General features: G+C 41.0%; 1 protein-coding gene across 1 annotated transcript in view; it reads left to right on the top strand.

Moving 5' to 3' along the window:
* Positions 1–17744, top strand: part of ctnnbip1 (catenin, beta interacting protein 1) — a 32601-nt gene extending 14857 nt beyond the window's left edge. The window contains exon 4 of the mRNA XM_021616134.2: positions 15642–17744. Coding sequence (XP_021471809.1) covers positions 15642–15700 — 59 coding nt within the window. The 3' untranslated portion in view covers positions 15701–17744. The remainder of the gene's footprint in view (positions 1–15641) is intronic.
* The last annotated feature ends 6870 nt before the right edge of the window (positions 17745–24614 follow it).

Below are 24614 nucleotides of genomic sequence, written 5' to 3'. Positions count from 1 at the left end.
AATATAAAAGCAACATGTAAAGTGTTGGTTTCATGAAAAATACATTTGAAAAAATCCCAGGAATTTTAAATATGCAGCTTATTTCTCTCAACATTTGTACCCACATTTACATTTACTTTACATCCCTGTTAGTGAGCGTTTCTCCTTTGCCAAGATAATCCATCCACCTGACAGTTGTGGCATATCAAGAAGCTGATTAAACAGCATGGTCATTACACAGGTGCACCTTGTGCAGGGGACAATAAAAGGCCACTCTAAAATGTGCAGTTTTGACACACATAATGTTACAGATGTCTCAAGTTTTGGGGGGTGTGCAATTGTCATGCTGACTGCAGGAAAGTCCATCAGAGCTGTTGCCAGATAATTTAATGTTAATTTCTCTACCAAAAGCTGCCTCTATTGTCATAATAATTTGATAATTTGTCAGGACCTCCACATCCGGCAGGCTTCACCTGCAGGATCGTCTGACTGTAATAAAGCCCTTTTAAGGGGAAAAACTTGTTCTGATTGGCTGGGCCTGGCTCCCCAGTGGGTGGGCCTGGCTGCCAAGTAGGTGGGCCTGTGCCCTCCAAGTTCCACCCATGGCTGCACCCCTGCCCAGTCATGTGAAATCCATAGGTTAGGGCCTAATTTATTTATTTCAACTGACTGTGCCTTTAAACAGCTTGGAAAATTCCAGAAAATGATGTCATGGCTTTAGAAGCTTCTGATAGGCTAATTGACATCCTTTTAGTCAATTGGAGGTGTACCTGTGGATGTATTTCATAGCCTACCTTCAGACTCAGTGCGTCTTTGCTTGACATCATGGGAAAATCAAAAGAAATCAGCCAAGACCTCAGAAAAAATATTGTAGACCTCCACAAGTCTGGTTCATCCTTGGGAGCAATTTCCAAATGCCTGAAGGTACCACGTTCATCTGTACAAACAATAGTACCCAAGTATAAACACCATGGGACCACACATCCGTCATACCACTCAGGAAGGAGACACGTTCTGTCTCCTAGAGATGATGGTGCGAAAAGTGCAAATCCGTCCCAGAACAACAGCAAAGGACCTTGTGAAGATGCTGGAGGAAAACGGGTACAAACGTATCTATATCCACAGTTAAAACGACATAACCTGAAAGGCCGCTTGGTAAGCCACTGTTCCAAAACCACCATAAAAAGCCAGACGACGGTTTGTAACTGCACATGGGGACAAAGATCATACTTTTTGGAGAAATGTCCTCTGGTCTGATGAAACAAAAATAGAACTGTTTGGCCATAATGACCATCGTTATGTTTGGAGGGAAAAGGGGGAGGCTTGCATGCCGAAGAACACCATCCTAAATGTGAAGCATGGGGGAGGCAGCATCATGTTGTGAGGGTGCTTTGCTGCAGGAGGGACTGCTGCACTTCACAAAATAGATGGCATCATGAGGAAATAAAATTATGTGGATATATTGAGACATCAGTCAGGAAGTTAAAGCTTGGTAGCAAATGGGTCTTCCAAATGGACAATGACCCCAAGCATACTTCCAAGGTTGTGGCAAAATGGCTTAAGGACAACAAAGTCAAGGTATTGGAGTGGCCATCACAAAGCCCTGACCTCAATCCTATAGAAAATTTGTGAGAAGAACTGAAAAAGCGTGCGCGAGCAAGGAGGCGTACAATCCTGAGTCAGTTACAGCAGCTCTGTCAGGAGGAATTCACCCAACTTATTGTGGGAAGCTTGTGGAAGGCTACCCAAAACGTTTGACCCAAGTTAGACTATTTTAAGGCAATGCTACCAAATACTAATTGAGTGTATGCAAACTTCTGACCCACTGTGAATGTGATGAAAGAAATAAAAGCTGAAATAAATAATTCTCTCTACTATTATTCTGACATTTCACATTCTTAAAATAAAGTGGTGATCCTAACTGACCTAAGACAGGGACTTTTTACTAGAATTAAATGTCAGGAATTGTGAAAAACTTGAGTTTAAATGTATTTGACTAAGGTGTATGTAAACATCCAACTTCAAGTATGTATGTATGTATATGTGTATATATATATATATATATATGTATGTATGTATGTATGTATGTATGTATATATATACAGTGCCTTGTGAAAGTATTCGGCCCCCTTGAACTTTGACCTTTTGCCACATTTCAGGCTTCAAACATAAAGATATAAAACTGTATTTTGTTGTGAAGAATCAACAACTAGTGGGACACAATCATGATGTGGAACGACATTTATTGGATATTTCAAACTTTTTTAACAAATCAAAAACTGAAAAATTGGGCGTGCAAAATTATTCAGCCCCCTTAAGTTAATACTTTGTAGCGCCACCTTTTGCTGCGATTACAGCTGTAAGTCGCTTGGGGTATGTCTCTATCAGTTTTGCACATCGAGAGACTGACATTTTTTCCCATTCCTCCTTGCAAAACAGCTCGAGCTCAGTGAGGTTGGATGGAGAGCATTTGTGAACAGCAGTTTTCAGTTCTTTCCACAGATTCTCGATTGGATTCAGGTCTGGACTTTGACTTGGCCATTCTAACACCTGGATATGTTTATTTTTGAACCATTCCATTGTAGATTCTTCTTGTTGGAAGACAAATCTCCGTCCTAGTCTCAGGTCTTTTGCAGACTCCATCAGGTTTTCTTCCAGAATGGTCCTGTATTTGGCTCCATCCATCTTCCCATCAATTTTAACCATCTTCCCTGTCCCTGCTGAAGAAAAGCAGGCCCAAACCATGATGCTGCCACCACCATGTTTGACAGTGGGGATGGTGTGTTCAGGGTGATGAGCTGTGTTGCTTTTACGCCAAACATAACGTTTTGCATTGTTGCCAAAAAGTTCAATTTTGGTTTCATCTGACCAGAGCACCTTCTTCCATATGTTTGGTGTGTCTCCCAGGTGGCTTGTGGCAAACTTTAAACGACACTTTTTATGGATATCTTTAAGAAATGGCTTTCTTCTTGCCACTCTTCCATAAAGACCAGATTTGTGCAATATACGACTGATTGTTGTCCTATGGACAGAGTCTCCCACCTTAGCTGTAGATCTCTGCAGTTCATCCAGAGTGATCATGGGCCTCTTGGCTGCATCTCTGATCAGTCTTCTCCTTGTATGAGCTGAAAGTTTAGAGGGACGGCCAGGTCTTGGTAGATTTGCAGTGGTCTGATAGTCCTTCCATTTCAATATTATCGCTTGCACAGTGCTCCTTGGGATGTTTAAAGCTTGGGAAATCTTTTTGTATCCAAATCCGGCTTTAAACTTCTTCACAACAGTATCTCGGACCTGCCTGGTGTGTTCCTTGTTCTTCATGATGCTCTCTGCGCTTTTAACGGACCTCTGAGACTATCGCAGTGCAGGTGCATTTATACAGAGACTTGATTACACACAGGTGGATTGTATTTATCATCATTAGTCATTTAGGTCAACATTGGATCATTCAGAGATCCTCACTGAACTTCTGGAGAGAGTTTGCTGCACTGAAAGTAAAGGGGCTGAATAATTTTGCACGCCCAATTTTTCAGTTTTTGATTTGTTAAAAAAGTTTGAAATATCCAATAAATGTCGTTCCACTTCATGATTGTGTCCCACTTGTTGTTGATTCTTCACAAAAAAATACAGTTTTATATCTTTATGTTTGAAGCCTGAAATGTGGCAAAAGGTCGCAAAGTTTAAGGGGGCCGAATACTTTCGCAAGGTACTGTATGTATGTGTATATGTATGTATGTATGTGTGTGTGTGTGTGTGTGTGTGTGTGTGTGTGTGGGGCAAAAAAGTATTTAGTCAGCCACAAATTGTGCAAGTTCTCCCACTTAAAAAGATGAGAGGCCTGTAAGTTTCATCATAGGTACACTTCAACTATGACAGACAAAATGAGAAAACAAATCCAGAGAATCACATTGTAGGATTTTTAATGAATTTATTTGCAAATGATGGTGGAAAATAAGTATTTGGTCACCTACAAACAAGCAAGATTTCTGGCTCTCACAGACCTGTAACTTCTTCTTTAAGAGGCTCCTCTGTCCTCCACTCGTTACCTGTATTAATGGCACCTGTTTGAACTTGTTATCAGTATAAAAGACACCTGCCCACAACCTCAAACAGTCACACTCCAAACTCCACTATGGCCAAGACCAAAGAGCTGTAAAAGGACACCAGAAACAAAATTGTAGACCTGCACCAGGCTGGGAAGACTGAATCTGCAATAGGTAAGCAGCTTGGTTTGAAGAAATCAACTGTGGGAACAATTATTAGGAAATGGAAGACATACAAGACCACTGATAATCTCCCTCGATCTGGGGCTCCACGCAAGATCTCACCCCGTGGGGTCAAAATGATCACAAGAACGGTGAGCAAAAATCCCAGAACCACACGGGGGGACCTAGTGAATGACCTGCAGAGAGCTGGGACCAAAGTAACAAAGCCTACCATCAGTAACACACTACGCCGCCAGGGACTCAAATCCTGCAGTGCCAGACGTGTCCCCCTGCTTAAGCCAGTACATGTCCAGGCCCGTCTGAAGTTTGATAGAGAGCATTTGGATGATCCAGAAGAAGATTGGGAGAATGTCAGATGAAACCAAAATATAACTTTTATGGTAAAAACTCAACTCGTTGTGTTTGGAAGACAAAGAATGCTGAGTTGCATCCAAAGAACACCATACCTACTGTGAAGCATGGGGGTGGAAACATCATGCTTTGGGGCTGTTTTTCTGCAAATGGACCAGGACGACTGATCCGTGTAAAGGAAAGAATGAATGGGGCCATGTATCGTGAGATTTTGAGTGAAAACCTCCTTCCATTAGCAAGGGCATTGAAGATGAAACGTGGCTGGGTCTTTTAGCATGACAATGATCCCAAACACACCGCCCGGGCAACGAAGGAGTGGCTTCGTTAGAAGCATTTCAAGGTCCTGGAGTGGCCTAGCCAGTCTCCAGATCTCAACCCCATAGAAAATATTTGGAGGGAGTTGAAAGTCTGCGTTGCCCAGCAACAGCCCCAAAACGTCACTGCTCTAAAGGAGATCTGCATGGAGGAATGGGCCAAAATACCAGCAACAGTGTGTGAAAACCTTGTGAAGACTTACAGAAAACTGTATTGCTGTTATTGCCAACAAAGGGTATATAACAAAGTATTGAGACCAAATACTTATTTTCGACCATAATAAATTCATTAAAAATCCTACAATGTGATTTTCTGGATTTTTTTTCCCCCTCTTTTGTCTGTCATAGTTGAAGTGTACCTTTGATGAAAATTACAGGCCTCTCATCTTTTTAAGCGGGAGAACGTGCACAATTGGTGGCTGACTAAACACTTTTTTGCCCCACTGTGTGTGTGTGTGTGTATATATATAATTTTTTAGGCCTATGTATGGAGCCTTACTGTACAATATGTCCCTTTTTGCCCTTGAATTTACAGCTTGCAGAGCTCAATCTGGGAGCCGTACTCTGTCCATAATGCGCTCTTCGTTCAGGGAAGAGCCAAGCCTCATCAATTATACACTAGCATGACTCGTCAAAGGTGCACACGAGACAAATATTTAGGCTATGTCCCAAATGGCACCCTATTCCCTACAGTGCACTACTTTTGACCAGGGCCCATAGTGTTCTGGTGAAAAATAGTGCACTATGAAGGGAATAGGACGCCATTTGGGATTCAGAGTTAGTCAATTGGCAGTGTGCCACCCACTCAGTATGATAAATTATTAGTAATTTAGGAGTTGTTTTAAGGACTGGGATTAGGAAGAGCGGCGATAACAACTAAGAATAGTGGCTTAATCACTTTTAACGAATATCCCCCAGAGCCCAAAGATCACACTAGATAAATGCTACAAGGCTGCTTTCATGTGTGGTGGCTCCAATATATCATTTTAAGAAGGAAGTCCAGAGTTGTATGGACAAATGTAATTAAGCACCCAATCATTCCTCAAAAGGGAAAATCTTGTTGCTATCAATACCTAGGAGAGCCAGGGTAAGGAAACCAACATGTACTTTGGGTGAACTATTCCTTTAAATAGTAGATGGTTGCACTTTGTAAAAGCTATTTTCCTCCAGCACTGCTTATGCTTTGTGAAGGTTCTGCTATGTCATAACTGTCCTACCAAGCTGTTGACCTACTTACCAATAGAGTACAATACAGAGATGGGCTATATGTGACAGCATCTCCAAGAGGGAGGTTGTTTCTGTCTGCCTCACCATCCAGTTATAGTTCAGGCCAAAGCCCCACTGGGACCCATTACTACTTTGGTAGATGAGTAGCAGAGAATGTCCTCATATATTAACGGTGTAGAGGTTTTGTACAGGTTAAGGAGGGATAGCTATATCATTTTTGGCAAAAAAAATTAACATATGACTTCAAATATTCTTTCTTGGCATGCTTGGTTTGGTGGACGAGTGCCATTTTATAAATACGGTACATCTTGTAGCTATCTTCATTTCATCCCACCTCACGTAGGCCTAAATAGCTACAGTACTTACTAGGTTACCATAAGAATGAGGCCTATATAGCTACAGTACTTACTAGGTTACCATAAGAATGATGGATAATCCATTATCCTAGATTTCTCTGTACCACTGGGCTAATGTAAAACTGCATAGGACTACATACAACTAGATTACTTGTAGAGGTCAGGTGGACTTCATCCAAAGAGCCAAAGGTGTCTTTCTGACTGCATAGTGAAACGGAATCTGTCTGCCCAGCTACTAAAAGCTGAAAAGGGATGAGGTCCTTGGTGCTGAATCCTGCTGACTGCAGGGGGTTTGGTATGAACTCTCAGGGGTGAGTCTAGGACTGTCCTGCAGTGACGGTGTCATATGTCAGTCATGGATTTATTGATCCAAAGAGAGCTCGGAAAGTACAGTTAGACTCCAGAGGACGTAATGGAGACCTTTATGAGGCAAATTAGCATCAAAACATTTAGTGAATTATTAGTATTTAGTGCTGTAGTTTGCTCTTGTAGGTACATCATATTGTGGGTTTGGTGATACAAAGGGGTATTGGTAGGAACATGTTCCTCCTTGGTCCTTCTTTATAAAGAGAGCCTGTAGACCGCTTTATGCATAAAGTGAAGCTTTGTGTTCACCATGAAACACTTTTTCTGTTTGGATATTGTGTGATTTTTATATTGACGACTGGTCTTCATCTTACCACCCCAAGCAGTTGGATCATGAACAAGATGCACTATTCGGTTTTTATACAACTACAGATTCCAGATTCAGCATAGGGACTGTGAGATTGGTGTCGTGCAGTTCTGAAGTGTTTCTCCCAAAGACTGAAATGGTTCTGCTGCTGGCGTTAATGAGAACGGCATAAAGGAAAGCAAGTTTTGAACAGGCAACAGTGAACTGTTTGTGAATGGATGCCAGCAGCAGCAGAATAGGACTCTGTCACAGAGTGAGGCCTCTGTTTGCCTGATAGTCTATGCTCCCCCCTTGCTCTTTCTCGCTCTCTCTCTCTCTCTGTCCCCTCATCCTTTGATGTGCATCAAGCAAGCTTATATGTGAGAATTTTCTAGACAAGTGCACTGGAATGCATTTGTGAGTGTCTCGGGCATCGTAATGCTTTTCACTCTTTGTCATGCTCGGTTTGGAAATATTGCCTAAACACAGAGAGATCTTGATTATAAATCATCACATTTATTTCAGAGCATGCACTGTCAGAGGTAAGAGGGAACTGGTGCATATGCTGCTAGTCATGTTTCTTTTAGCGACTGGGTCAATGAATTTGCATTTCAGGTGGTTTTAATTGGCAGATTAGCATATATGCAAAATAGGATGTTATGCTATTTTAATCAGGCATGAGGAATGTTGCTCCTGACGCTGATGCTGTGAATTTTTTCAGATGAAACACTGATGATATTCTGTCTCAGAGCGGAAGCTGGTGGATGAAGACTGTGTGCTGTGTATATGTAGTTATTTTGTCCTGAGTCAAAGCTTTAAGGGCTGACGCATTAAATCAGGCCCAAGGGCTTAAAGGACCCTGCTGATGGACACTCCCTTCATTATGCATAATTATCTTGAATAAACATGACTGTTAACCTAGAAAGTAACAGTAATTTGGAGCCAGATTCACGGTCATTTGACGCAAAAGGCTGATAATACTTTTAGACAGGAAAGGAGCATTCTTATTATAGGTTTTGTTCCTAGCCCGTCATTGAAAATAAGAATTTGTTCTTAACTGACTTGCCTAGTTAAATAAAGGTAAAAAAAAATAAAAAGGTAGTAAACCAACCTACCTCCGTTTCCATACTGTTTTCCCGGTTGGCTCTACTGAACGCAACCCATGCAGTCTTAATGAGCAGCTTAGTTCGTTATTTTAGACCTTAAAGTTATCGTTCTTTACCTTGACTGTAGTCCATGGACCAGGATAAACTGTAATCCAGTAACCAGGATAAACTGTAATCCAGTAACCAATAGCAAGAATGCAATTCTTCATCTTGGTCTTCAGGCAAATTTCTTGTATTTTTTTTAGGAAGTGAGCTTTATGTAACATCTTTTTGAGTGTGGACACATCGCACCTTTTTGCTGGTATTCAGACTTAGAAATTGAGGATTATCACTTATTGTGAGCCACCACCAAATGACTACCCTTAATGATACAAAGGGAGTTTCCTCAATATTGCAATAAATCTAGTCTCCATCAAATCAAATGTATTTATAAAGCCCTTCTTACATCAGCTGATATCTCAAAGTGCTGTACAGAAACCTAACCTAAAACCCCAAACAGCAAGCAATGCAGATGTAGAAGCAAGCAGAAGTCTCCATCAAGTTATGGTGAGCATTCTGACACAAAATAGCCAGCCTGGGGGAAGTAAATTACCGCAAGGAGTTGCCCCATTTCAATATTGCAATAAATAACAACTTTATACTCCATTATAAACTGGGTAGTTTGGGTCCTGGATGCTGATTGGCTGGAAGCTGTGGTATATGAGACATTATAAACTGGGTGGTTTGAGCCCTGAATGCTGATTAGCTGACAGCCGTAGTATATCATACCCGTATACCATGAGTATGACAAAAAAAATATTTTTACTGCTCTAATTAAGTTGGTAACCAGTTTATAATAGCAATAAGGCACCTCGGGGGTTTGTGGTATATGGCCAACACACCACAGCTAAGGGCTGTATACAGGCACTCCGCGCTGCGTCGTGCATAAGAACAGCCCTTAGCTGTGGTATGTTGGCCATGTACCATACCTTCTCGGGCCTTATTGCATGCTATGAGAAAATGGCTACCGTGGGTGTGGTGTATTACCTACTGACCACATGCAAGCCCCTATCTCAACGCCTCTTAACCCCACTGGAGTTTCTGCGGGGGATTCCATGTCTTTATCCTCTCGGCCTGCACAGATTGTTATCTCTCTGCACTAATAACACAGTCATGATTTTGGTCAGCCTGTCTGCGACCTCATGTAATAAGGTGGTTTGGTGAACCACGCTTGCGTGATGAGTAACACTTGCTTGAGACCTGGAAACTCCTTCAGCTAATGCTTGAGCTTAGTGGGCTAACATGGGGTGTGCTTGTCCAGAGAGTGAAACGAGATTGTTTCAGACACGTAGACCGCATATTAAAATGTTTCTCCTTTTAGTGCATGAGGATATTTGAACAAGTCATATGTGTAGATGAATAAATTGCGTTTTAATATTTTGTAAATATGAAGAAACCATGTAATTAGTCAGTGTGTTAGGCCTAAACAAATGGGTCCAATATCTAAAAAGGCGCAGTACGTCATGTAGAATATTTGTGTCACAAAGGCATGTTGCACATTTTGTGGCAAAGCTCTTCCGTCATACTTGTACAAAATGTCCGCTTCAAGAAGAGCAACCCAGAACTGTACACAAAGGTTTCTATGGCAAAATGTTGCTCATTTTGTATTTTCATTTGCAAGGAGGTAGGTGTTTCTTTGCTTAGTGGGGACAGGACTGGTTGGTTTTGCTTTCGGCTTCTCACATACCACACTCCTCACATGCTATATACATAAGGGCGGGAGGTAGCCTAGCGGTTAGAGCATTGGGCCAGTAACAAAGGTAGCTAGTTCTGAAAAAACAATTTCCAATTCACACATGCTTATTAATACACACTTGTGTAAAATAGGACAAATATAAGCACCAAATAAATAGTCTGGTGGTGCATAGGAGACCTGGGTGTCAGCCCTGTCTGTCACTCTGACCAGCAAGACATCAACTGAAACATTGCACCATCTCCCTTACACAAATATTTCAGTTTAGAAACAGCAGTAGAAATGCAGTAACTGCAGTCAACTGGTATTTTGGACACAGTAATTGCAGCATACTGCACTCTAACTGCAATATGTTTCTTAAAACCTCTAGTGACTCCCCATCCCGCATGCGGGAGCGTAATCATCGCCTGACACTAATTAGCATAACGCAACGGACATAAATATCCCTAGAAAATATTCCTATTTTCACAAATTAATCACAAATTAAATATATTGAGACACAGCTTAGCCTTTTGTTAATCACCCTGTCAGCAAAAGCTAGACAAGCATTTGTGTAAGTTTATCGATAGCCTAGCATAGCATTTTGTCCAGCTAGCAGCAGGTAACTTGGTCACGGAAATCAGAAAAGCAATCAAATTAAATAGTTTACCTTTGATGAGCTTTGGATGTTTTCACTCAGGAGACTTTCAGTTAGATAGCAAATGTTCCTTTTTTCCAAAAATATTATTTTTGTAGGCGAAATAGCTCCGTTTTGTTCTTCACGTTTGGCTGGGAAATCGCCCGGAAATTGCAGTCACGAAAACGGCGAAAAATATTCCAAATGAGCTCCATAATATCGACAGAAACATGGCAAACGTTGTTTATAATCAATCCTCAAGGTGTTTTTCAAATATCTATTCGATAATATATCCATCGGGACAATTAGTTTTTCAGTAGGACCGATTGGAGTAATGGCTACCTCTGTATTTTATGCGAGAATCTCTCTGGCAGCATCAGGTGACCACTTGCTCAATGTAGCCGCTTATGGGTGTTCTTCAACATAAATGCGTAAAACCACGTCACAATGCTGTAGACACCTTCGGGAATACGGAGAAAGAGTAATCTGGTTGATAGCCCATTCACTGCTCAATAGGGACTCATTGGAACGCAGCGCTTTCAAAACATGGGGCACTTCCGGATTGGATTTTTCTCAGGCTTTCGCCTGCAACATCAGTTCTGTTATACTCACAGACAATATTTTTACAGTTTTGGAAACGTTTGAGTGTTTTCTATCCTAAGCTGTCAATTATATGCAAATTCTAGCATCTTGTCCTGACAAAATATCCTGTTTACTACGGGAAGGTTTTTTCCAAAAATGAAAATACTGCCCCCTAGTCACAACAGGTTATTAAGAGCTCTGACTTCAATCGATATTACGTTTGTACATTTGGTTAAAAATGATGTTTTTATTTATTCTTGCTCTGGGCTGTAGTAACCTAGTAACCTGCTTGTTGAACATCTCAATCCAAAATCATGGAGTATGGAGGTTGGGCACTGATGTTGGGCGATTAGGCCTGGCTCGCAGTCGGTGTTCCAATTCATCCCAAAGGTGTTTGATGGGGTTGAGGTCAGGGCTCTATGCAGACCAGTCAAGTTCTTTCACATCGATCTCGACAAACTATTTCTGTATGGACCTCGCTTTGTGTACGGGGGCATTGTCATGCTGAAACAGGAAAGGCTTTTCCCCAAACTGTTGCCACAAAGTTGGAAGCACAGAGTCATCTAGAATGTCATCATTGTATGTTGTAGTGTTTAGGTTTGCCTTCACTGGAACTAAGGGGCCTAGCCCGAACCATGAAAAACAGCCCCAGACCATTATTCCTCCTCCACCAAACTTTACATTTGGCACTATGCATCCCGGCAGGTAGTGTTCTCCTGGCATCTGCCAAACCCGGATTTGTCCATCAGACTGCCAGATGGTGAAGCGGGATTCTTCACTCGAGGCGGCGAGCTTTACACCACTCCAGCCGACACTTGGCATTGCACATGGTGATCTTAGAGAGAAAAGGCTGAGGTGGGGGATCAGTGAGAGCGGAGGAGAGAGAACAGGCTGATGTGGGGGATCAGTGAGAGAGGAGGAGAGAGAACAGGCTGATGTGGGGGATCAGTGAGAGAGGAGGAGAGAGAACAGGCTGATGTGGGGGATCAGTGAGAGGGGAGGAGAGAACAGGCTGAGGTGGGGGATCAGTAAAGGAGGAGGGAGAACAGGCTGAGGTGGGGGATCAGTGAGAGTCGAGGAGAGAGAACAGGCTGAGGTGGAGGAGGAGGAGGGTGAACAGGCTGAGGTGGGGGATCTGTGAGGGAGGAGGAGGGAGAACAGGCTGAGGTGTGGGATCAATGAGAGAGGAGGGAAGGAGGGAGAGAGCAGGATTGGAGCAAACATTAGCCAGCAGCTGTTTGCTCATAGGCGGTAACAGCCTGCCGGGCAGTGATGCAATCTGATTTGACTCGGTTGCTAGGCAATGGCTCCGAGGGCCTGACGTTTCTATCCTGTCGGCTAGCGCTTATGTGACACTGCAAGGGAGCGTGTGTGTTGACTGTGCAGCAGGGTGCGGCCCACACATTATGACTGCGAAACAGAGGGCTCCTATAAAGCAGATCCCCTCTTGCTTCAGTTCATCAGTAGTCCAGTGGTGTATTCCACTCTAATGGCCGTCGGCCCTGTATCTCTGTCGGTTTATTCTGAGCCTTTCTGCTGGTCTGCCTGCTCGAGTCCTTGTGCTAGACACGTGCTCAGTCTGAGCTGCCCGTTACGCAAGAGCAAGCTCCCTTATGCAACCACAAGATCAGGGATTTTTCTTTATCAAAATGGGGCTTAGCGGGGGCGTGGCCAATGGTGCGGTCACTGACCAAGTATTTTAGAGGCCCTCCTGTTGGCCGCAGTGACAATGTAGCTGTTTCAAAACACATTTCCTGCAATTCTACACATTTTGCCATGTCAGGGAATGTTGCAATTTTAAGCTTATTCCCTGAAATTTTGCTAGGGCTGTCCCTGACAACAAAATAATATTGGTTGACCAAGAGTGGTCTGTTCTTTTTACCAATTGATTGATCTAAATTTAAAAATCCAGCATTTTTCAATATAGACATACAGTACCCTATGTGTTTTAATCAAATCAACTATGTGCACTGAGCTTGTCTGATGCTTTAAGCACACTGTTTGATTAAATAATTAAGATACACTAATGACTCAAAAGGGAGCCAGATCAAGATGGCCAGAAGAAAAAAACTTCTTCCCGAACCACCACCTCCCGCTTCCCTTTGTAGATGCCGGTAATACGCTACACCAGGGGCCGGCAACCTTTTTCATGTCGAGTGTTAATCTATCTTACCATTTCTACCGATTTGCATGCCAGGTATGATTTTCATATGCATATTTTTATAGAACAGTTTCATAGTCTTTGTATCGCAAAATCATTGTCATCTGGTTAATGTAAACTATAGAAATGTACATTTAAAATGATACAAATCTAAACGTAACAACTATGTAAAAATAGCCTACATAAAGCCAACAAATAAAATCAGGTATTTTATGACAAATAAATGTATTATCATTCTGATTGGGTGTGCCTGGCCGGGCCTTTTCCCTCCCCGTAATGTATTTTTAAAATAATAATAATAATAATAACACTTAAATATGACCTTCTCTGTTGTCTTCTCCCTGCACCTTTATAATGTTTATTGTATTGTTGCATTTATTTGATCCTTGTATGATTACTGTGTATGCCATTTTTATGAGCTTTTTAACATTTTATGTGTCAATTGAATTTGACCATTTTATGGGCCAAGTCCATTTCATGTGAAGTGGAGAAGCATATCAGTTCAATATTTTTTAAATAAAATTTGTCAAAACGTGTGCCACATTCAAATTCAGTCAGGATTTGTGCAATGTATTTATTCTGATGCCGCGTCTCGTTCTCCTTCCCTGGCAGGGCCATTTTGTAGCATAGCGCTGTTCTTTGCCACATCCTCATTGGATGAGGTCTATAGGGGACAAGGAAACTGAAAGGAAGAGCAAGTCCAAAAATAAAAAGATCCTTCCCCAGATCCTTCTCTCACTTATTTAGATTATGCCGACCCAAGAGCACCATAGAAACATCTTAATTATCTCCTCTTTAGAAACAACCAAACTGAACACAGAATCTACGCCTGGCGTATGAGCCAAACAGATATGGACGCAGCCTGTGTGACCTACTTTCATTTCCCCCTGTAATAATTAAATCTAACAAGCAATGATACTTTTTATAGCAAAAGTTGTGAAAAAAGAAACCTCTGTTACGAGTGCACCTCTCCACTTTCAAAAGTGATATTCGCATTCTGATAGCGCTTGACAAATCGGTTTGGTAAAACTTGAAACAAGACCAGCATTTACTGGCAATTCAAATAATTTACCATCAATGAAAAAATGCTTACCATCCATCAGTTGCAAGTGTGGCAGCTCTGCCTCCTCTGATGTTGACATTCAAGTATGACTGGGCAATATTCATTTTGATACCATCAAACCTATTCAGCCTAAATCTAGGAAAGTTAAACCTTTTGGAAATAAATGCAAATATGATGAAAGTTACTAATGTAAGCAAAGTCTATTGTTGAATAGCTAAAGGTTACAGAATATGCTACAATCAGATCATGCTTCAACTCAAAAATGTTTCTCTAACTTCGGAAAATGGGCAGGGCAGTCTGAAGGTACTCAGACTGAGGTTTTGGTGTAGAGTTTGGTTTTCTGTCGTTTTCTCCCAACTCCACACCCTGGCATGTTCTCTTTGTTAACTTTGGCACGGCAGAATTTGTAATCTGGGATTGGTATTGATTAACCCTCAACATGATCGAAGTAAATAGAATACGAAGGGAAGACAAGCCAGACCTCCCAATGTACACCAGTGATCACTGCATTTGTCTGCCTTTTGGTACCTATATACTGTAGCACAGCATTGCTTTTCTTTCTTCGCAATGATATCTCATGGCTTAGTGAGATTGGCTACGCCAGCTGGACTCTAGCATTAGCTCTCCACAGGTATTCCATGCCTCCTGCAGTTTGGGTTGGAATAGAGATGTGGGTGGAAGGGTCGTTTAAGGCCTCCGATGTATTGCTTATCAGGGCAGGACGCAGGACTGGATTATGTCTGCAGCTGGGTACTCCTAGGGAGACCTTGATTTTGAGATGTGTGATTGAGAAGACTGTGCCTCTGGACTGTAGGGAACATGGCAGTAGTTTGGAATAGCTAGATGCATTTACCTATCCCTAAAACAAGTGATGTCGAGAGACTTTCCTATTCCATGTGCGATGTGGAAGTCTTGTGGCACGGTTATATAGTGTAGTGTGTGCTGTCGCTTTGGTGATTCACCGTATTTAACCTCACCACACTCAGTCATGATGACGTCAATTAAGTCAATGGCACACCCAACATGAGCTCAAAGTCAGAAAGTAAACAATAAGAATAGGCATACTATTAATTCATTCATACAAGCAAAGATTTCAAGAAATTCTCCCTAAATACAGAATTTATTGATATATAATGTAGATTCAGTTATGTTACTCATGCTTATGATTACTAAATGTTTTATTCACATATATAATAGGACTTGTGTAGGTGGAAGGAATATCAAGATGGAGTTTGTTGTTGATATCTACTGACCTCTGTTTGTGGATCTGGGTCACCAGGTGCGGAGGATGTGGTGATGGCTTTTTCACGACAAGAAACCGAAGACCGGCGGCAGTGACCCTGGGGCACTCCCCCATCGTCTACGGCAACCCAAACTCCACCGACCGACACAACACTGTTGAGTTTCTGGGGAGAGGATGGGCACCTGTGATGGATGGAAGGAGGGTGGGAAGGAGCACTGGGTGTTGGTTACCTTTCGCTCTATCCCTCCCTTTCAACCAGCCTCCTTCCCATTCAAACGGATACACCATTGCCCCAGCCACAGTAGGTATGCATTACCATGGGTTAGGGCCTTGGTGTCGAGCAAGTCGATGAAAACACTTACAAGTTGTGTGAATGCAAACCTTGTCTTTTTGTCTCGTTTTATTTTTAATTTTTTTATCGGGCAGTGTTGTTTTCGTATCTGCTCTACTCAATGGTAGAACTGACCAAGGACATAATTTTTCCGTCAAATGAAAGAGAGAAGCGTGAGTGTTTTAACTAATGACCTTGCGGGAAAATAATTCATTACTTTCTTTGGTTGAATTATATATATTTTTTAACTGTACACAGGGTCCCTGTAGGTGGAAAGGTTAAAAACGTGTTTAATGGTTTTCATATTCTTTCAAACCAATTGTACTTCTTCCTGCTTATTGTTGATTTGAACAATAGGCTGTTGAGATGTCAACTTGGCTTCCCTTTCGGGACATTAGAATCAATGACACTAGCACAAACACACACAGTTCACATAGGTGCAAATGGCCTTTCCCCAAGCAAACAAGGTCTTGGGGTTATTGTGAAATTATCTAACTTTTTTTATTGTACAGATATTAGAGGGAAAATACAATAATAATGAATTGATTGTGCCAATTATTATTTTATTTTTTTTATCTGTAAAATAAATGTAACATGATTTTTAAAAGTTGCCTGACGAGGGACATAGCGTAGTTCTAATTTATTATTGATAGAATTGACTCTCTCCCAAACTATTGTTTAGGAAAAAAAATCATCATTAGAAGAAAGTCTACACGGATTGAAACGCCTAATCTTATCAACAGAATCCAATAGCATAATATTGTCACTCTTTAGATTGGACAAAGCTTACTCTTGACTCACACTAATATAATTATATCAACTCGAACCACATCCATGGAGCTACTAGAAACATGGTGAATACTCACAAAAGAAACGACAGTGTTTTTACTGCCTCCTCCTACCCTTCAGCAATTGACGTGCTGTAAACAAAACCGATCCGTTTTCTGTGTTCGTTGATTGCAACTGGAATCTTTCCATTCAATTGAATATTTGTATTTTTTTTTTCAATCCGACTGTTTTTTTTTTTGTTGTAGTAAGATACTCTATATTTAATGTGTGTAAGTACCTTTTTGTTAACTCGCTTAACTTAAACAATTGTGACTTGATGTTTTGAAACCAAGCATGCCTGCCTTGTGGTTAACAGTGTACATTTTAAGTAGATCTGGGAGGGTCTTGAAAGCCGTGCCACAATGACCATTGCTTGTACATTCTCAGTTTATGGACGCTACTAGCTCTTTAAAAAACATTTCAGAAAAATAGTCAGCTATTTAAAAAAACAAAAAAAATGTCATCCATGTTATCCTGTTGGCAATAATTTCAGGATCAAATTTCCTCAGCGATCATGGCTACATACATTGCCAACAAATAGTTACAGTATCTGCCTATGACAAAAGTTTGTCCTTTTTAATGTTTACTCTTGTTTTAACTTTCTTGAACCTAATTTCTCTGTGTATTGTTTTGCTTTCATCTTAAAGACAACAATGCAAAGGTATCTTATATACTATACCTGTCATAGTTGACCAACAGCCTTCATTTGTAATCTTTGTGTGTGAGTGCGTGCATGTGTGTGATTTCCTCTGTTCAAAAATTATACAAATCAGATTTTTCAGCATGCTGTTCAGTATGACTAGAGCTGTGTATCTTTCAATGTGATGACCTGTCTTTGCCTAGTTGTCGTTTGAGTTATTTTGTGTTGCCTTTGTATTTCTCTGTTGACATCGATTAGTTGGTCCTTGCTGTATGGCTGCTGACTAAATGCTTCCAAATCCTATACCAATTGAACCATTAAAGGAATTTTAAAAAACAAAGACTTATTTCATCTCATCATTGCAGACATTGTTTTGTGAACACTGCCTTTAGTAGCGCTCTGCCCACATATCAACCTTTCAGTCTATGAAATTAGGCAGAAGATTGACCTATTTCCTTTCGGTGATGAGAAAGTGGGAGTAGGTTGTCCCTAGACACTAATCTTAGGTGTTTCAAATTTTTCCCACTGATGTTTATGGTTAGGATTGGGGGAGGTGAAGCTGATCCTAGATCTGTTCCTAGGGGTAACTACACCCCAGAGTGAGAAAGGGACACTTAAAAACAAGTACAATCGGCTTATCACACTCAATAGAACCTTGATAATAAGGGTTACATCTCGTCTTTTGAACTCTTCCTTTACAGTTGCGGTCAGATAATGATGCTGTTCAATCTGATACATAAAACAGTTGTACATTTGAGCTATTTAGCAGACACTCTTATCCAGAGAGACTTACAGGAGCAATTGGGGTTAAGTGCCTTGCTCAAGGGCACATCAACAGATTTTCACCAAGTCGGCTCGGGGACTTGAACCAACTACTTTTTGGTTACTGGCCCAACACCACTAGGTTACCTGCTGCCCTATACAATAATGTGGCTTGTATACAGATATGCTGTATGTAAGTAATTATGCAATACTGTCTCAAATTGTTCTTCAGTTTTCTCACCATGAACATTTGGAAGTCGTTTCTCATCATTTAGTCTGGCAGTCTATTTAAATAGATTGTCATTCACAAGAGGCCATATCGGTTAAGGGCACACCTGTTTGCCACAAATTAGTGAAAAGCACCTCTGCCATAGGGCGGCGCACATTTGGCCCAGAGTCCTCAGGGTTAGAGTTTGGTCGGGGTAGGCCGTCAATGTAAATATGAATTTGTTCTTAACTGACTTGCCTAGTTAAATAAATGGTATTAAATATCATCTTTTAGGTCTACTCACGTTATGTAAAACAGGAATGACAGCAAGTTCCTTTGGTACCATTTTGTGAAATACACCTGGAATAATGACAACAGTAATAGCTTCCCTCTACTTCGATCAAGAGTTATCTATCGAAATAGTCACAGCCTCTTAAGGGTAGCTATCAGGTGGTAATTGCCGAAGATGTTTGAGGATTGGTGGCATGTTTTTCCTCTGCTAATGACGAACATCTGTTCACTGTTCCTATGCTATCTTTCACAGATGTATCAAAATCCTGCGATTTCAAGAGAACTGATTCTGGGAATAAAACGACAGCTGTTGGTGAATATTAAATGCTGAGCTGAGAGTGGGAACGAAGACTGGTTATGTGTGTTTGAGTGGCGTGCGCTACCTCTGGAGGAGCAGTCAAGACGTGACAAGTTCGCAAGTTTACATTGCAGTAATATGTATAGGCAAAGGTATTTTTGTGAATTAATTCTTTATATATACACTAGATGACTACAGGGGTCGCTGTTTTGAAGCCACCAAGCCTCCATCTTGGCATCCCCACTGTTAAAAATATTTGGGAAGGTATAGAAATGACTTTATGTCCATATTTATTTTCCATGTTTGTTCTATTACAGACACCTTAATGCATACATTTTAAATTACATTATGTGAGCTAAACATACAAGCACAAAACTGTTACTGTCCCCACTACATTTTTTAAAAATGGGATCAGCAATCCAGGGTTTACTATATATACTGTAGAAAATTGGTGAAGAACCTCTAATAGGCCCACTAGCTGAGACTAGAGTCAAACCCCTGACTCTACCTAAGACAATGGACCACTTGTTATAGATCAGACCATGTCAAAAATACAGTGCATTTTGTTACGTTGCAGCCTTATTCTAAAGTGTATTGAATACATATTTTTCCTCATCACTCGACACACAATACCCCATAATGTCAAAGCGAAACAGTTTTTTAGAAATGTTTGCAAATATATAAAAAATGTATAAATATATATTTTTTAAATGAAATACATTATTTACATAATTATTCAGACCCTTTGTATGAAATTTGAAATTGTGCTCCGGTGCGTCCTGTTTCCATTGACCATCCTTGATGTTTCTACAACTTGATTTGAGTCCACCTGGGGTAAATTCAATTGATTGCACATGATTTGGAAATGCACACAACTGTCTATATAAGGTTGACAGTGCACGTCAGAGGAAAAACCAAGCCATGAGATCGAAGGAATTGTCCGTAGAGCGCCGAGATATGAGTGTTGAGGCACAGATATGGGGAAGGGTACCAAAACATTTCTGCACATTAAACGACCCCAAGAACACAGTGGCCTTCCTCATTCTTAAATGGAAGAAGTTCGGAACCACCAAGACATCCTAGAGCTGGCTGTCTGGCCAAACTGAGCAATCGGGGGAGAAGGGCCTTAGTCAGGGAGGTGACGAAGGACCCGATGGTCACTCTGACAGAGCTCCAGAGTCCCTCTGTGGAGATGGGAGAACGTTCCAGAAGGACAACCATCTCTGCAGCACTCTACCAATCAAGCCTTTATGGTAGAGTGGCCAGCAGGAAGCCACTCCTCTGTAAAATGCACATGACAGCCCCACTTGGAGTTTGCCAAAAGGCACCTAAAGTCTCTCAGACCACGAGAAACAAGATTCTCTGATCTGATTAAACCAAGATTGAACTCTTTGGCCTAAATGCCATCTTCCAACAGGACAACGACCCTAAGCACACAGCCAAGACAACGCAGGAGTGGCTTCGGGACAAGTCTCTGAATGTCCTTGAGTGGCCGAGCCAGAGCCCGGACTTGAACCCGATCAAACATCTCTGGAGAGACCTGAAAATAGCTGTGCAGCAACGCTCTCCATTCAACCTGACAGAGCTTGAGAGGATTTGCAGAGAAGAATAGTGGAAACTCCCCAAATACAGGTATGCCAAGCTTGCAGCATCATACCCAAGAAAACTTGAGGCTGTAATCACTGCCAAAGGTGCTTCAACAAAGTACTGAAGAAAGGGTCTGAATACTTATGTAAATGTGATTTTTCAGTTTTATTTTTAATACATGCAAAAATTAAGATAAAAAAAAGTTTTTGTTTTGTCATTATGGGGTATTTTGTGTAGATGAGGAAAAAAAATATTGAATCCATTTTAGAATAAGGCTGTAACTTAAAATGGGGGTCTGAATATTTTCAGAATGCACTGGACAAGCTTTTATTTTATATTGATTGTCACAAGGACTAAACTACGAAGAACACAGTTCCTGTTGTTACATTATCATGGAAGATCAACCAAATTCAAGGATGGTTCCATCAAATTGGAAAGTTAGAAGAAACGTACCATAATTCAGAAAGAATGTAGACTGGATTCTAATGTAATTCTAGGAAATGTAAATGCTTTTCATTAGCGGGTTATCTGAAATGGCAATAAGGCACCTTAAGGGTATATGGCCAATATACCACGACTAAGGGCTGTAACCAGAACAGTAAACAAGTATTTTTGCCCGTGGTATACACGTGATATATTGTCTGATATACACATGGTTGAAAGGGTTTTAGCCAATCAGCATCCAGGACCCAAACTACCCGGTTTATAATGGCCAATATACCACACACAACCCCTTGGGCCTTATTGCTTTAGTAGTCTACCTTTGGAATTAAACAAAAGGTTTATTTATCCTTTAAACAGCCAGTCACACCTACGCAATAAATATTAGGAACTTTCCTCCTCAGACCTCACCCCAGCCATGTCTCAATCCTGCACTAGTCAAGCGTCACTCTTCAACCCTCAGCCCTGCATTACTCAAGGATCACCCCTCTGCCTCACCTCTCCCACCCTTCCACCTGTGCATCACCACTGCATCCTGGCGACACTTGACTAGTGCAGGTTTGAGACATGACTAGGGAAGGGGTGAGTTCTTAGGAGGAATGACAGTTCTTACTGTGTATTCCGTAAGTTTTGTACTCTTTACACATCCACAAAGAGAAATCCCACCACCCCTGGAATTTGTGAGGAAGCTCTGGATATCAATTAGAGATTAAATGGAAAAAAACTCCTTTCATCTAAAAGCAGAGGTTGCTCAAAGCAGAGGCGCTGCACTTGAAGAAGTGAGTGAGGCTAGCCTCCCACCCACGTATGACTCAACACTTATTGAAATAAGCCAGGAGTTAGATAGCTACTCTATACACCAAAGAGAAAGAAGAGGCGTATTGGTAGAGGACATGTAAAATTATACTCACGCCTCTCTCACAAAGCACTGCAGATACACTCTAGTCCACCCGGAGCCTCATGGCTTATAGATGACTCTCTTCTCTCTGTCTTTTGCTGAGACAAGTTTGGCCTCTTTTTACATCACTAAGCCACAACCCTCTTTTGTGCATCGTAAGCCACAATCAAGAGTCTGTAGTTCAGCCTAATGGCCACCTTAACCGAACCCTGCCACTTGATTTGGAACAGAACAAGCTAGGCTTACACTGTCACAGAATCACCCCCAAATTTGGTTATTGTGGATAGTTTAAACCTATTTAGCTACACCTAAACCTATTAAAGAAGAATTGTCATATTTATGAAGTAAATTTCTATTGAGGTAAGTGGCATGTTATAGAAAGGTCCAGACACTTTTTGTGATTTGGCTTGTTTTTGAGAAACTTAACCCAGCCCCGATTCACTTCCTCATTGCTCATTGTGCAGTATCAGCGCACGCAAAAGACATGAACAAAATCTCTAAAAACACCCAAATACGTCCCAAATAATAATGATTAAAAAAACGAAGTACAAGCCAAAACAAAAAAAAGGGGTCTGGACCCTTCTTTACCACGCCATCTACATGTAAAATGTAGATTTACTTCAGAAACATATGCAAAATCAATGCATATGTCATTAATTTAAATAACCATTTAACAGATATACATGAACAAAAATATATAAATGCAACATGTAAAGTGTTGGTCCCATGACCTGAAAAAAAAAATAATCCCAGAATTGTTCCATGCGCACTATGTGGCAACGTGGCATCGATTTTAGACAAACATTTATTGCACAACCTCAGTTACACAAATCTCACAAAACTGTTTTGGAATATACTGGACTTTGTTTTTGTCAATTTTCTGTCTAATATCGATGCCACATAGGCCATTTTCAACCAGAGAAGTAATTTTGTTTGCGTTCTGTTGCGCTTTAAATAGGACACCCCTTACCCAGCATGCATCGCAAACCATACCAATTACATAATTGACAATCAACTTCAATAAAGGTATGAAAAGGTATACAAACACATTCAGGTAATATATTCCACATGATCAATATCCACACCTCGATTACAGTGATAAACAATGTTTTAAGCTTCATTATAAATTGGGTGGTTCGAGCCCTGAATGCTGATTGGCTTACTGTTACAGTAAGATACTTAATTGTTACCCAGAAATTATTAATATTAAATGGCTGCATTGGGCCTTTACACGCAACATTTATTCTGCTGCTGTAATGTTATGTATTTTGATGGAAAGATATCATGCCATCCAAAAGGCAACGTACTGTAATTTATGTTATCTATGAGTACCACCTCACCCCTAGTATCAGAAGCATCACTGTTATAGAGGTGCCAACATGCTATTTAGCACTTTGTGACAACTGCTGATGTAAAAAGGGCTTTATACAATAAATGTGATTGATTGATTGATTGACATTTCTACAGGTAATTGAAGAATACAGACATCTGGCTAACCACATACAGTAAGCTCTTACAATAACTCTCATTTTACCAGGCTTTGACAGACTATCATTTCCACAATATGCTGAGGATCAACAAACCTGTCCACCTACAATCGTTCCACTCATTGCCTCCCACTTTGGCTGGATTTATTGCCATCATCGTCTTCCCACTTCCGCCGGTGTCTTGATACAGTTTGTGTGGGAGAAAGGCTGTATGGAGATGCCATCTGTAGTTTAGGTGGTTCACATACTGCAGCAGTGTGCCTTACTGTGAGGAGGTGGATATCTCTGTAGAAAGGATCTAGACATAAGTTGAACCTCTGGGTCACCATCTGTTGATTTAGTTCTGCTTTTCTTATAATTTTAATGGAAAGGCATGAGAAATTATTATTTATTATTATTTATTATTCTAGCAAGTTGATCTCATCTCTCTGTTAAGATGGAAAGATTATTTTGCTAGTCTTCCTTGGCATCTTTGTCAAATAGATTGATTAAGGCTGTATCACAACCGGCTGTGATTGGGAGGCGCACAATTGGACCAGCGTTGTCTGGATTTGGCCAGTGTAGGCCGTCATTGTAAATAAGAATTTATTCTTAACTGACTTGCTTAGTTAAATAAAAAATACACAGACAGCACGATTCTGGTATTTTTCCACTAATTGGTCTTTTGAACAATCACATCAGATCTTTTAACATCAGAACTTTTTCGGGGCTGATCTGATTGGTCAGACGCAGCCATAGTGTAACTGACTTGGTTCAAACCCAGGTCTCCTGCGCCTCTGTGCGCCAAAATACTGTGTTAACCTGTTGAGCTAAAGCCTAGAAATTCTCTGAGAAATGTGTGATCAACAAGAGTGGCAGAAATGTACTGTTTAACTAGTGCAGGGATGAGACGTGACTAGGGGAGGGGTGAGGGTTAAGGAGGAAGAATGACAAAGTATGTATCAATATATATCCTAATATGTGCATTGCGTTCAAGGGCTGCTGCTCAGGATCAGTGTCAGTGGATTTGCAAATGGATGCACCAGAGACGCTTGGTGTTGGACAGGAGAAGCAGATGGGAGCTGAGTGGGTGACAGAAACCGCTTTAGATGCTGAACCGCTTTTGCTAACCTTGTTGCTTTACCAAGATGGGGAGGCACTGGTCAACTACTCTACTGTCAACTACTCTACTACCACATATCTACAATACAAAATCCATGTGTTTCTAGAGCATGTGTATGTGTATGCGTGTGACTGTG

Source organism: Oncorhynchus mykiss, chromosome 9, assembly GCF_013265735.2.
Source record: "Oncorhynchus mykiss isolate Arlee chromosome 9, USDA_OmykA_1.1, whole genome shotgun sequence".
In the NCBI taxonomy this organism is placed as follows: Eukaryota; Metazoa; Chordata; class Actinopteri; order Salmoniformes; family Salmonidae; genus Oncorhynchus; species Oncorhynchus mykiss.
This window is presented reverse-complemented; position numbering and strand designations above follow the sequence as displayed.